Genomic DNA, 12,922 nt, shown 5'->3' with positions numbered 1-12,922 from the left:
TTCTCCGCATCGTGGATGCTCCAGAGTGAATCCACCCTCAGCTCCAACTCTGCAACGCGGTCTGTCAGGAGCTGGAGGCGGATACACTTCCCGCAGATGTCGTCGTCAGGGACACTGGTGTCGTCCCTGAGTTCCCACATGGTACAGGAGGAGCATATCACGTGACCGAGCTCTACTGCCATGACTTAACCCTTAGATACCCTTAAATTGACAACAACAATGTTAAAAGTTACTCACTGATATAAAAAAGAAAAAGAAAAGCTACTCACCAATCACCAGCCAGTCACTTACCCCCTTGGCTGTGACGTCACCTTTTGATTTCTTTCTACTTCTTTTTTGCCTTCTCTCCCAGCTGGAGCTGTACAAGCTCCGCCTCTCTCGACGCTCCCCGGACTGCCCGACTGATGAGCCTTTATAGGCCGCTGCCTCTCACTGACTCCCACCTCTCTCGACGCTCCCCGGACTGCCCGACTGCTGAGCCTTTATAGGCCGCTGCCTCTCACCGACTCCCACCTCTCTCGACGCTCCCCGGACTGCCCGACTGCTGAGCCTTTATAGGCTGCTGCCTCTCACTGACTCCCGCCTCTCTCGACACTCCCCGCACTGCCCGACTGCTGAGCCTTTATAGGCCGCTGCCTCTCACCGACTCCCGTCTCTCTCGACACTCCCCGGACTGCCCGACTGCTGAGCCTTTATAGGCCGCTGCCTCTCACCGACTCCCGCCTCTCTCGACACTCCCCGGACTGCCCGACTGCTGAGCCTTTATAGGCCGCTGCCTCTCACCGACTCCCGCCTCTCTCCCCGCACTGCCCGACTGCTGAGCCTTTATAGGCCGCTGCCTCTCACCGACTCCCGTCTCTCTCGACACTCCCCGCACTGCCCGACTGCTGAGCCTTTATAGGCCGCTGCCTCTCACCGACTCCCGTCTCTCTCGACACTCCCCGCACTGCCCGACTGCTGAGCCTTTATAGGCCGCTGCCTCTCACCGACTCCCACCTCTCTCGACACTCCCCGCACTGCCCGACTGCTGAGCCTTTATAGGCCGCTGCCTCTCACCGACTCCCGCCTCTCTCGACACTCCCCGCACTGCCCGACTGCTGAGCCTTTATAGGCCGCTGCCTCTCACCGACTCCCGCCTCTCTCGACGCTTCGGGCAGTCCGGCGAGTGTATACAGCGTTTGAATGAAAACAGAAATTGTTTGACCTTTTATTTCATTGGTGATAAAGAATAGGAATCCTGATTATGTCTGATTGTTACAGCTTGGATTGCTGTGAAATGATTGTTCATTAGATAATCTTTAGTCCTTGTGGCGAGGTTCTTGCAGAAATTGCCATTGATGACTTGTCTCCAAGTATTTTCACTTTTTATTAAATTATAATTGCCTCCTACCTGCTGGAATAATGCCCTATAAATTTCTAATGATAGTTACCAATATAATGGTTAAACTTTATAACTGGTGAGTAATGAAATGCCCTTTCTATCATCAGAGACCCAGGTAATCTAAATTAGACAGGACTGTGTAATGAAACGGCAGTGACCCAAGGCCTCTGTGATCGAGCACGAATATTATGAGCAGTTTGCACTGTTTGTCAATGACAAACTGTGATGCAGTGCAATTATGTACTCTCAGCACTTGTGTAGCTGGCACAGAATTACTTCCACGTTTGTTTACATAGCAGTAATTGATTGTGTGAAGCGCTTTGAGACCTGCTGAAAATGTGATGATCTATATAAATGCAAATATTGTTGTTATAATTGTCAGTGGCACAGCTTGGTAGGAGCTGGAAATCAGATGGTGGCAAAGACATCCGTATATGAGGAGAGACTGGATCAACTGGGCCATTATACATTGGAGTTTAGAAGGATGAGAGGGGATCTCATAGAAACATATAAGATTCTGACGGGACTGGACAGGTTCGATGTGGGTGGAATGTTCCTGATGTTGGGGAAGTCCAGAACCAGGGGACACAGTCTTAGCATAAGGGGTAGGCCATTTAGGACTGAGATGAGGAGAAACTTCTTCACTCAGAGAGTTGTTAACCTGTGGAATTCCCTGCCGCAGAGTGTTGTTGGGGCCAGTTCATTGGATATATTCTAGAGGGAGTTAGATATGGCCCTTATGGCGAAGGGGATCAAGGGGTATGGAGAGAAAGCAGGAAAGGGGTATTGAGGGAATGATCAGCCATGATCTTATTGAATGGTGGTGCAGCCTTGAAGGGCCGAATGGCCTAGTCCTGCACCTATTTTCTACGTTTCTATGTCAGCCCTTCCCATGTGTTGTCAGAGTTGAGAATGGAATGGGCAAGAGGAAAGTGGTTGAAGAAGGCAGTTGGTGGTGGAGAAAAGGGGCCGGGGTGTATCTTTCCCATACAGATGGCTATGTTGGCAGTGGAGAGCGAAGCTGAGTGGGACTTGGTGTGATCAAGCCAAATCTGGTGGTGATTGGCTCTGCCGGTTGTGTGCCAGGGACACTCATATTTGCACCCCTTGGACTTCAGACGAGTTAGAACAAGGGGGTTATACCAGAGGGAATGATCAGGATGGCCGACTCGAGATTTTGCTTAGGATGAAGGCATCAAATTGAACGTGAGAAGGTGGTGGTGAGTATGCTGCAGTCTGGTGAAATGTTCTTGCTTTTGTAGCAGTTTGGTACATTGAGCAGCTTGCTGGGCCATCTCAGAGGGCAGTTAAGAGTTAACCACATTGCTGTGGGTCTGGAGTCACATATAGGCCAGACCGGGTAAGGGCGGAAGATCTCCTTCCCTAAAGGACATTAGGGAACCAGATGTTTTTTTACGACAATCCAGAAGTTTCACTGTCACCATTACTGATGCTAGCTTTTTATTCCAAATTTATTTAATTAATGGAATTCAAATTCTCTTGTCCACCTTTATCCTCCCCCTTCTACTTTTTCTGTTTCATTGTTTTCCTTTCTAACGTTCTAAGATTTGTTTTGTACAAGACACAAATTATTTTTATGTTGCCACTTTGCTGAAAGAAGGTGTGCTGTTGGTGTGCTTGGAGTATTTTGTTGTAAAAAACAGTTGCTGTTTAAGAAGTTGATATTTATGTTTCATTTGAGATGAGTAGATGAGTTGCATGAATGACTTGTGGTTCCTGTGCATTCTGCAGTACCAGAAGGTAAGAGTTTATTGGAGAGAAATTAAACGTCAATATTTTGGTTTGATAGATCATGAAGTGTTTTTTGGAGGGTGGCAGTGGCATGGAATAGGTAGTTTTCAGTCAGGTGTGTTGTGTGAACTTCTCTTGAATAGTGTTGCTTGCCTACTTGTGATACATACAGCTGATGGCTCCGGATCAGTTCTAGACCATACTATCTTCTGAGAAAGCTGCTACAATCTGCTCCACTGATTATATGTGCATTTTGACTTGTGTGCTGAAGGTTTGTGACTTAATGGAGCATTGTTGCCCACAAAGGGGTTTTGCCAAATACTTTATCAGATATGAAGTTTGAGTCAACACTATTTATTTTAAGTTTTTTGAAAAATAAACAAATAAAAAAATTGGGATGTTGAGGAGACTGGTTCCTACTGTGCTGAATTAGCTCATGTGATGCAGTGTCCAGAGCATGCCAGGAACATAACCTTACCAAGGTCTCCAGCACACGGACATCGTCCTTTTTATAACAAGGGTTCAATGTCCAAATGACACTCGCTGCAAGCCAAAATGATGATGAAAATGCGTGGTTTGAATTGCTAAACTTCAATCGCCGTAAGAATCAATTATTGGGATTGTTCTTTATTTCTCTCTAGGAAAATTTGGGAACGGTTCATATTCCTTTGTCACAAGAATGGCAGCCTCCACGGAGCCACGCTGCACGAGATCAGGACGCAGCTCGATAACCTGGAACTCAGCAGAAGCTGTGTGCTCAACCCCTTGGCCCCAGAATTCATCCCTCGAGCCATTCAAAACTTCACAGCTTTTTCCAGCAGACTCCAAGCATCATCTGCAAAGACTTGTTCTCAGGTAACCCATTCTTCATGTGTGCAGTTTGTTGCTGGAGCTGTCATAAATAAAACAAACATCGACAATATACACCTACCAAACAAACAGCATGTTCAGTGTTCTAGCTGTGTTTGTGCATTATGCAGCGACAAGAGCGGTTCTTTTGCTTAGCAGTAAGATGTGTGTTCAGAAACAGTGAGATAGATTGCGAACCCATTTAAATATGTTACAGCTGTTGATCTAAAAGAATGATACTGCAAAGAATGCAAATGTATGAATGAGAGCCCAATCAGCCAAGCAGTATGCTCCTGGTCAGAGTGGTTCTGCCCACACATCCCAGAAGAATAGCTGATCAGACACTTCTGTTTTTCATTTTGTTATTTTGAAGAACCCTTTTCATCCTCTGTAATCCAGATTTAATTCTCGCACTCTCTTGTACTACCCAAGCTGTGGTCTTTGGACAATCAGCCAGCTTTGTGCTGCAGTCGAGATTCCATTTTAGGAGTACCAATTGTAAATTGAGTTATGCTTCACAAAGAGCAACTAAAACTCACTCTTGGGCTCTCTTGCTGCTGTCAGTGCAGATCTGTGCTTTGGTATAGAATTCTAATTCATTATCAGTACTTAATATAGTTTATCTTTTATATTAATAGACTTTCCTTCATTGCTTTTCAAAGACTGTTTACATTTCTGCATACAGAATGCATTTGTGGATATAGCTGAAAGTCAAGCTATTTATATTCTACATCCAAACATATAATCTCAATGCCCACAAAACTGTTTGTACCTGTGAAATAATGCTCAGCAGTTGAGAACAAAATGAACATTAATAGGGTGAGCTACAGGATATTAAAAAGTACTTTAGCACTTGTAATCTCCTAAATAATCCCAATAGGAGTAGTGGTCAGGTGTTTTCCTAAAGGCGAGGAAAAAAGTAGAACAAATGACTCCAGAATGAATGACTGTGGGATGAGGTTCTACAAGCTGAATTTAGGGAGCTAGGAGTTAAATTAAAAAGTAAGATCTCAAAGGTAGTAATCTCAGGATTGCTACCAGTGCCACGTGCTAGTCAGAGTAGGAATCGCAGGATAGCTCAGATGAATACGTGGCTTGAGCAGTGATGCAGAAGGGAGGGATTCAAATTCCTGGGACATCGGAACCGATTCTGGGGGAGGTGGGACCAGTACAAACCGGACGGTAGGACCAGAACCAATGTCCTAGGGGGAGTGTTTGCTAGTGCTATTTGGGAGGAGTTAAACTAATATGGCAGGAGGATGGGAACCTATGCAGGGAGACATAGGGGAATAAAATGGAGACAGAAGCAAAAGATAGAAAGGAGAATAGTAAAAGTGGAGGGCAGAGAAACCCAAGGCAAAAAACAAAAAGGGTCACTTTACAGCAGAATTCTAAAGGGTCAAAGGGCCCAAGTTTCGGCCTCAGATGCTCCTGATTTTTTTGGAGCAACTGGTGTAGAACGGAGTATCTTAGAAATTCAAATTCCAAACTAACTTAGAATGGAGTAAGTGAAGATTTTTGTACGCTCAAAAAAACCTTGTCTACACTTTAGAAAATCAGGCGTAGGTTCCAAATCAGGCGTAGGGAATGGGGGGAGGGGGTTTAAAGGGAAGTTTGCAAACATTAAACACTTCAGTTTTACAAATAAAGAGCCATCATCAATAATAAATGATAAAAACATCAATAAATCAACCAATAAATCAATCAAAAAAAATTAATAAGAAATAATTTTTTTTTAAATCAATAAATAAAACATTTTCTACTTACCGACTGCAGCACCGGGAGCCCTCCAACAGCGTGCTGGGATGCCCCCCAGTGTGTCTCTGTCAGTGTCTCTATCTCTCTGTCTGTCTGTCTCTCACTTTCTGTCTGTCAGTGTCTGTGTTTCTGACAGCAAGGGGAGGATGGGGAGGGGGGGTGGAGGGGTGGAGGGGAGGGATAGGAGGAGTGGGGGAGGGGGGTGAGAAGGGAGGGAGGAGGGGTGAGAAAGGAGGGGGAAGGAGAGGAAGGAGGAGGGAGGGGGGAGCGAAGCGAGGGAGGGGGAAGCGAAGGGAGGGAGGAGGGGGGGGGAGAAAGGGAAGGGAAGGGGGGATAGAAGGGGGGAAGAGAGAAAGAGAGAGAGAGAAGGAGGAGAGAGAGAGAGAGAGAGAGAGAAAGAAAGGAGAGGGAGGCTGAACGGGCCGGGCCCAAGACTTCAAGCTTAGACTTACCGGATTGACAGGTAGGTGGCGTCGGGTCGGGAGAGCGGGTCGGGGCCGGAGGGGGAGAGGAGATCGGCCGGGGTGGGGGTAGGAGATCGGTCGGGGGGGGGGCCGGAGGGGGAGAGGAGATCGGTCGGGGTGGGGGGGAGGGAGATCATCGGTCGGAGGGGGGGGGTGGGAGGAGATCGGTCGGGTGGGGCGGGGGAGGGAGGAGGAGATCGATCGGGGGGGGGGGGTAGCGGGAGTCGGGTCGGGTCGGGAGGAAGCAGGAGCTGGGTGTGGGAGGAGCCTGATGCACGCAGCCCCAGTGAGGCCATTCGGCCACGGCTAGGGGCTGCGTGCTTCGGACCCCTCCCACACAGTTTTGGGCGCCTGGAGCTACTGCACATGCGCGCCCACTGTAGCGCGCATGTGCAGAGGTCCCGGCACTGTTTTCAGCGCAGGGACCTAGCTCCGCCCCCCTACAGCTTTTGCTGCGCCGTGCCGAGGGCCAGAGGACCTGCAGGGAGCCGGAGAATCTGGAAGTTTTTTTTAGACGCACTTTGTGGCGCGAAAAACGGGCGTCCAGGTCGCGGCGCAGCCCTAAACTTGGGCCCAAAGTGTGGTAAAAAGACAAGCCTGAAGGCTCTGTGCCTCAATGCGAGTAGTATTCGGAGTAAGGTGGACCAGTTAACTGCACAGATAGCAGTTAACGAGTATGATGTGATTGGCATCATGGAAACATGGCTCCAGGAAACTCAACATCCAGGGGTATTCAGCATTTAGGAAAGATAGACAGAAAGGAAAAGGAGGCGGGGTGGCGTTGCTGGTTAAAGAGGAGATTAACGCAATAGTAAGGAAGGACATTAGCTTGGATAATATGGAGTCGGTATGGGTGGAGCTACGGAATACCAAAGGGCAGAAAACGCGAGTGGGAGTTGTGTACAGGCTACTAAATACTAGTAGTGAGGTTGGGGACAGCATCAAACAAGAAATAAGGGATGTGTGCAATAAAGATACAGCAGTAATCATGGGCAACTTTAATCCACATATTGATTGGGCAAACCTAACTGGTAGCAATGCGGTGGAGGAGGATTTCCTGGAGTGTATTAGGGATGGTTTTCTTGACCAATATGTCGAGGAATCAACCAGAGGCTGGCCATCCTAGACTGGGTGATGTGTAATGAGAAGGGACGAATTAGCAATCTTGTGCAAGGCCCCTTGGGGAAGAGTGACCATAGTATGGTAGAATTCTTTATTAAGATGGAGAGTGACAAAGTTAATTCAGAAACTAGGGTCCTGAACTTAAGGAAAGGTAACTTCAACGATATGAGGTGCGAATTGGCTAGATTAGACTGGCAAATGATACTTAAAGGGTTGACGGTGGATAGGCAATGGCAAACCTTTAAAGATCATATGGACGAACTTCAATAATTCTACATCCCTGTCTGGAGTAAAAATAAAACTGGGAAGGTGGCTTAACCGTGGCTAACAAGAGAAATTAAGGATAGTGTTAAATCCAAGGAAGAGGCATAAGAACACAAGAATTAGGAACAGGAGTAGGCCATCTAGCCCCTCGAGCCTGCTCCGCCATTCAACAAGATCATGGCTGATCTGGCCGTGGACTCAGCTCCACTTACCCGCCCGCTCCCCATAACCGCTAATTCCCTTATTGGTTAAAAATCTATATCTGTGATTTGAATACATTCAATGAGCTAGCCTCAACTGCTTCCTTGGGCAAAGAATTCCACAGATTCACAACCCTCTGGGAGAAGAAATTCCTTCTCAACTCGGTTTTAAATTGGCTCCCCCGTATTTTGAGGCTGTGCCCCCCTAGTTCTAGTCTCCCCGACCAGTGGAAACAACCTCTCTGCCTCTATCTTGTCTATCCCTTTCATTATTTTAAATGTTTCTATAAGATCCCCCCTCATCCTTCTGAACTCCAACGAGTAAAGACCCAGTCTGCTCAATCTATCATAAGGTAACCCCCTCATCTCTGGAATCAGCCTAGTGAATCGTCTCTGTACCCCCTCCAAAGCTAGTATATCCTTCCTTAAGTAAGGTGACCAAAACTGCACGCAGTACTCCAGGTGCGGCCTCACTAATACCCTGTACAGTTGCAGCAGGACCTCCCTGCTTTTGTACTCCATCCCTCTCGCAATGAAGGCCAACATTCCATTCGCCTTCCTGATTACCTGCTACACCTGCAAACTAACTTTTTGGGATTCATGCACAAGGACCCCCAGGTCCCTCTGCACCGCAGCATGTTGTAATTTCTCCCCATTCAAATAATATTCCATTTTATGTTTTTTCTTCGAAGGTGGATGACCTCACATTTTCCGACATTGTATTCCATCTGCCAAACCTTAGCCCATTCGCTTCACCTATCTAAATCTCTTTGCAGCCTCTCTGTGTCCTCTACACAACCCGCTTTCCCACTAATCTTTGTGTCATCTGCAAATTTTGTTACACTACACTCTGTCCCCTCTTCCAGGTAATCTATGAATATTGGAAACATTTGTGGTCCCAGCACCGATCCCCGTGGCACACCACTAACCACCGATTTCCAACCCGAAAAGGACCCATTTATCCCGACTCTCTGCTTTCTGTTAGCCAGCCAATGCTCTATCCATGCTAATACATTTCCTCTGACTCCGTGTATCTTTATCTTCTGCAGTAACCTTTTGCGTGGCACCTTATCGAATGCCTTTTGGAAATCTAAATACACCACATCCATCGGTACACCTCTATCCACCATGCTCGTTATATGCTCAAAGAATTCCAGTAAATTAGTTAAACATGATTTCCCCTTCATGAATCCATGTTGCGTCTGCTTGATTGCACTATTCCTATCTAGATGTCCCGCTATTTCTTCCTTAATGATAGCTTCAAGCATTTTCCCCACTACAGATGTTAAACTAACCGGCCGAAAGTTACCTGCCTTTTGTCTGCCTCCTTTTTTAAACAGAGGCGTTACATTAGCTGCTTTCCAATCCGCTGGTACCTCCCCAGAGTCCAGAGAATTTTGGTAGATTATAACGACTGCATCTGCTATAACTTCCGCCATCTCTTTTAATACCCTGGGATGCATTTCATCCGGACCAGGGGACTTGTCTACCTTGAGTCCCATTAGCCTGTCCAGCACTACCCCCCTAGTGATAGTGATTATCTCAAGGTCCTCCCTTCCCACATTCCAGTGCCCAGCAATTTTTGGCATGGTTTTTATGTCTTCCACTGTGAAGACCGAAGCAAAATAATTGTTTAAGGTCTCAGCCATTTCCACATTTCCCATTATTAAATCCCCCTTCTCATCTTCTAAGGGACCAACATTTACTTTAGTCACTCTTCCGTTTTATATATCGGTAATAGCTTTTACTATCTGTTTTTATGTTTTGCGCAAGTTTATTTTCGGAATCTATCTTTCCTTTCTTTATTGCTTTCTTAGTCATTCTTTGCTGTCATTTAAAATTTTCCCAATCTTCTAGTTTCCCACTAACCTTGGCCACCTTATACACATTGGTTTTTAATTTGATACTCTCCTTTATTTCCTTGGTTATCCAAGGCTGGTTATCCCTTCTCTTACTGCCCTTCTTTTTCACTGCAATATACTTTTGTTGAGCACTATGAAAGAGCTCCTTAAAAGTCCTCCACTGCTCCTCAATTGTGCCACCGTTTAGTCTGTATTTCCAGTCTACTTTAGTCAACTCTGCCCTCATCTCACTGTAGTCCCCTTTTGTTTAAGCATAGTACGCTCGTTTGTGACACTACTTCCTCACCCTCAATCTATTACAAATTCAACCATACTATGGTCACTCATTCCGAGAGGATCTTTTCCTAGGAGATCGTTTATTATTCCTGTCTCATTACACAGGACCAGATCTAAGATATCTTGCTCCCTTGTAGGTTCTGTAACATAATGTTCTAAGAAACAATCCCGTATGCATGCTATGAATTCCTCCTCAAGGCTACCCCGTGCGATTTGATTTGACCAATCGATATGTAGGTTAAAATCCCCCATGATTACTGCCGTTCCTTTTTCACATGCCTCCATTATTCCCTTGATTATTGCCCGCCCCACCGTGAAGTTATTATTTGGGGGGCCTATAAATTACGCCCACCAGTGACTTTTTCCCCTTACTATCTCTAATCTCCACCCACAATGATTCAACATTTTTGTTCATTAGAGCCAATATCGTCTCTCACAACTGCCCTGATATCATCCTTTATTAACAGAGCTACCCCACCTCCTTTCCCTTCTTGTCTATCTTTCCGAATTGTCAGATACCCCTGTATGTTTAATTCCCAGTCTTGGCCCCACTACAACTACGTTTCTGTAATGGCCACCAAATCATACCCATTTGTAATGATTTGTGCCGTCAACTCATTTACTTTATTTCGAATGCTGCGTGCGTTTAGGTAGAGTGTTTTAATACTAGTTTTTAAACCATGATTTTTAGTTTTGACCTCTTCTGCAGCCCCTTTATATTCATACATATTGTCCCTTCCTGTCAACTTGTGGTTTACACTTACCCCAATGCTACTCTGCTCTGTTGCCTCCTGCCTTTTGTATTCTTTCTTGGGGTCCTGTTCATCTGAGTTCTCACCCACTCTAACTAGCTCAGAGCCCTCTCCTGGGTTCCGAATACTCCTTGAATTGAGGCACAGAGCTTTCATGCTTGCCTTTTTATTACACTTTGACCCTTGAGAATTTTGCTGTACAGTGGCCCTTTTTGTTTTTTGCCTTGGGTTTCTCTGCCCTCCACTTTTACTCATCTCCTTTCTGTCTTTTGCTTTTGTCTTCATTTTGTTTCCCTCTGTCTCCCTGCATTGGTTTCCATCCCCCTGCCATATTAGTTTAACTCATCCCTAACAGCACTAGCAAACACTCTCCCTCGGACATTGGTTCTGGTCCTGCCCAGGTGCAGACCATCCGGTTTGTACTGGTCCCACCTCCCCCAGAACCGGTTCCAATGCCCCAGGAATTTGACTCCCTCCCTGCTGCACTACTGCTCAAGCCACGTATTAATCTGAGCTATCCTGCTCATAATACAAATTAGCCAGAAAAAGTAGCAAGCCGGAGGACTGGGAGAAAGTTAGAATACAGTGTAGGGGTACAAAGTGTTTAATTAAGAGGGGGAAATAGAGTACGAGAGGAAGCTTGCCAGAAACATAAAAAATGACTGCAAAAGCTTCTATAGATAGGTGAAGAGAAAAAGATTAGTGAAGACAAACGTTCGTCCCTTGCAGTCGGATTTGGGTGAATTTATAATGGGGAACAAGGAAATGGCAGACCAATTGAACAAGTACTTTGGTTCTGTCTTCACAAAGGAAGTCACAAATAACTTTCCCGATGTACTAGGGGTCTGAAGGTCTACTGAGAAGGAGGAACTGAAGGATATCTTTATTAGGCGGGAAATTGTGTTCGGGAAATTGACGGGATTGAAGGCTGATAAATTCCCGGGGCCTGATGGTCTACATCCCAGAGTAGTTAAGGAAATGGCCCTAGAAATAGTGGATGCATTGGTGATAATTTTCCAACAGTCTATCAACTCTGAATCAGTTCCTGTGGACTGGAGGGTTGCTAATGTAACACCACTTTTTAAAAAAGGAGGGAGAGAGAAAACTGGTAATTATAGACCAGATAGCCTGACATCAGTGGTGGGGAAAATGTTGGAATCAATTATTAAAGATAAAATAGCAGCACATTTGGAAAGCAGTGACTGGATCGGTGAAGTCAGCATGGATTTATGAAAGGGAAATCCTGCGGAATTTTTTGAGGATGTAACTGGTAGAGTGGACAAGGGAGAACCAGTGAATGTGGTGTATTTGGACTTTCAAAATGCTTTTGACAAGGTCCCACACAAGAGATTGGTGTGCAAAATTAAAGCACATGGTATTGGGGGTAATGTACTGACGTGGATAGAGAACTGGTTGGCAGACAAGAAGCAGAGAGTCGGGATAAACTGGTCCTTTTCAGAATGGCAAGCAGTGACTAGTGGTGTACCGCAGGGCTCAGTGCTGGGACCCCAGCTATTTACAATATACATTAATGATTAGCCAGAAAAATAGCTGGGACCCCAGCTATTTACAATATACATTAATGATTTGAGTGTAATATCTCCAAGTTTGCAGATGACACTAAGCTGGATGGCGGTGTGAGCTATGAGGAGGATGCTGAGGGACTGCAGGGTGAGTTGGACAGGTTAGATGAGTGGCCAAACGCGTGACAGATGCAGTATAATGTGGATAAATGTGAGGTTATCCACTTTGGTTGCAAAAACATGAAGGCAGAATATTATCTGAATGGCAGCAGATTAGGAAAAGGGGAGGTGCAGCGAGACCTGGGTGACATGGTACATCAGTCATTGAAAGTTGGCATGCAGCTTCAGCAGGTGATGAAGAAGCTTGCAGGGAACATTAAGACGGATTGCAAAAGTTTCTACAGATATGTAAAGAGAAAAAGGTTAGTAAAGACAAACGTAGGTCCCCTGCAGTCAGAATCAGGGGAAGTCATAACGGGGAACAAAGAAATGGCGGACCAATTGAACAAGTACTTTGGTTCGGTATTCACTGAGGAGGACACAAACAACCTTCCGGATATAAAAGGGGTCGGAGGGTCTAGTAAGGAGGAGGAACTGAGGGAAATCCTTATTAGTCGGGAAATTGTGTTGGGGAAATTGATGGGATTGAAGGCCGATAAATCCCCAGGGCCTGATGGACTTCATCCCAGAGTACTTAAGGAGGTGGCCTTGGAAATAGT

General features: G+C 45.8%; 1 protein-coding gene and 1 long non-coding RNA gene across 5 annotated transcripts in view; one reads left to right on the top strand and one right to left on the bottom strand.

The window, feature by feature from the left end:
• LOC139281294 (probable helicase with zinc finger domain) overlaps positions 1-12,922 on the top strand; it is a 369,458-nt gene that overhangs the window by 211,492 nt on the left and 145,044 nt on the right. For all 4 annotated transcript variants that reach the window (XM_070901422.1, XM_070901423.1, XM_070901420.1 and 1 more), the window contains one exon: positions 3,775-3,988. In XM_070901422.1, coding sequence (XP_070757523.1) covers positions 3,775-3,988 — 214 coding nt within the window. The remainder of the gene's footprint in view (positions 1-3,774; positions 3,989-12,922) is intronic.
• Positions 3,533-12,922, bottom strand: part of LOC139281295 (uncharacterized) — a 48,095-nt gene continuing 38,705 nt past the window's right edge. Inside the window, exon 3 of the long non-coding RNA XR_011596859.1 lies at positions 3,533-4,025. This is a non-coding gene — a long non-coding RNA (uncharacterized lncRNA). The remainder of the gene's footprint in view (positions 4,026-12,922) is intronic.

Source organism: Pristiophorus japonicus, chromosome 15 (genome assembly GCF_044704955.1).
Source record: "Pristiophorus japonicus isolate sPriJap1 chromosome 15, sPriJap1.hap1, whole genome shotgun sequence".
NCBI classification, from domain to species: domain Eukaryota; kingdom Metazoa; phylum Chordata; class Chondrichthyes; family Pristiophoridae; genus Pristiophorus; species Pristiophorus japonicus.
This window is presented reverse-complemented; position numbering and strand designations above follow the sequence as displayed.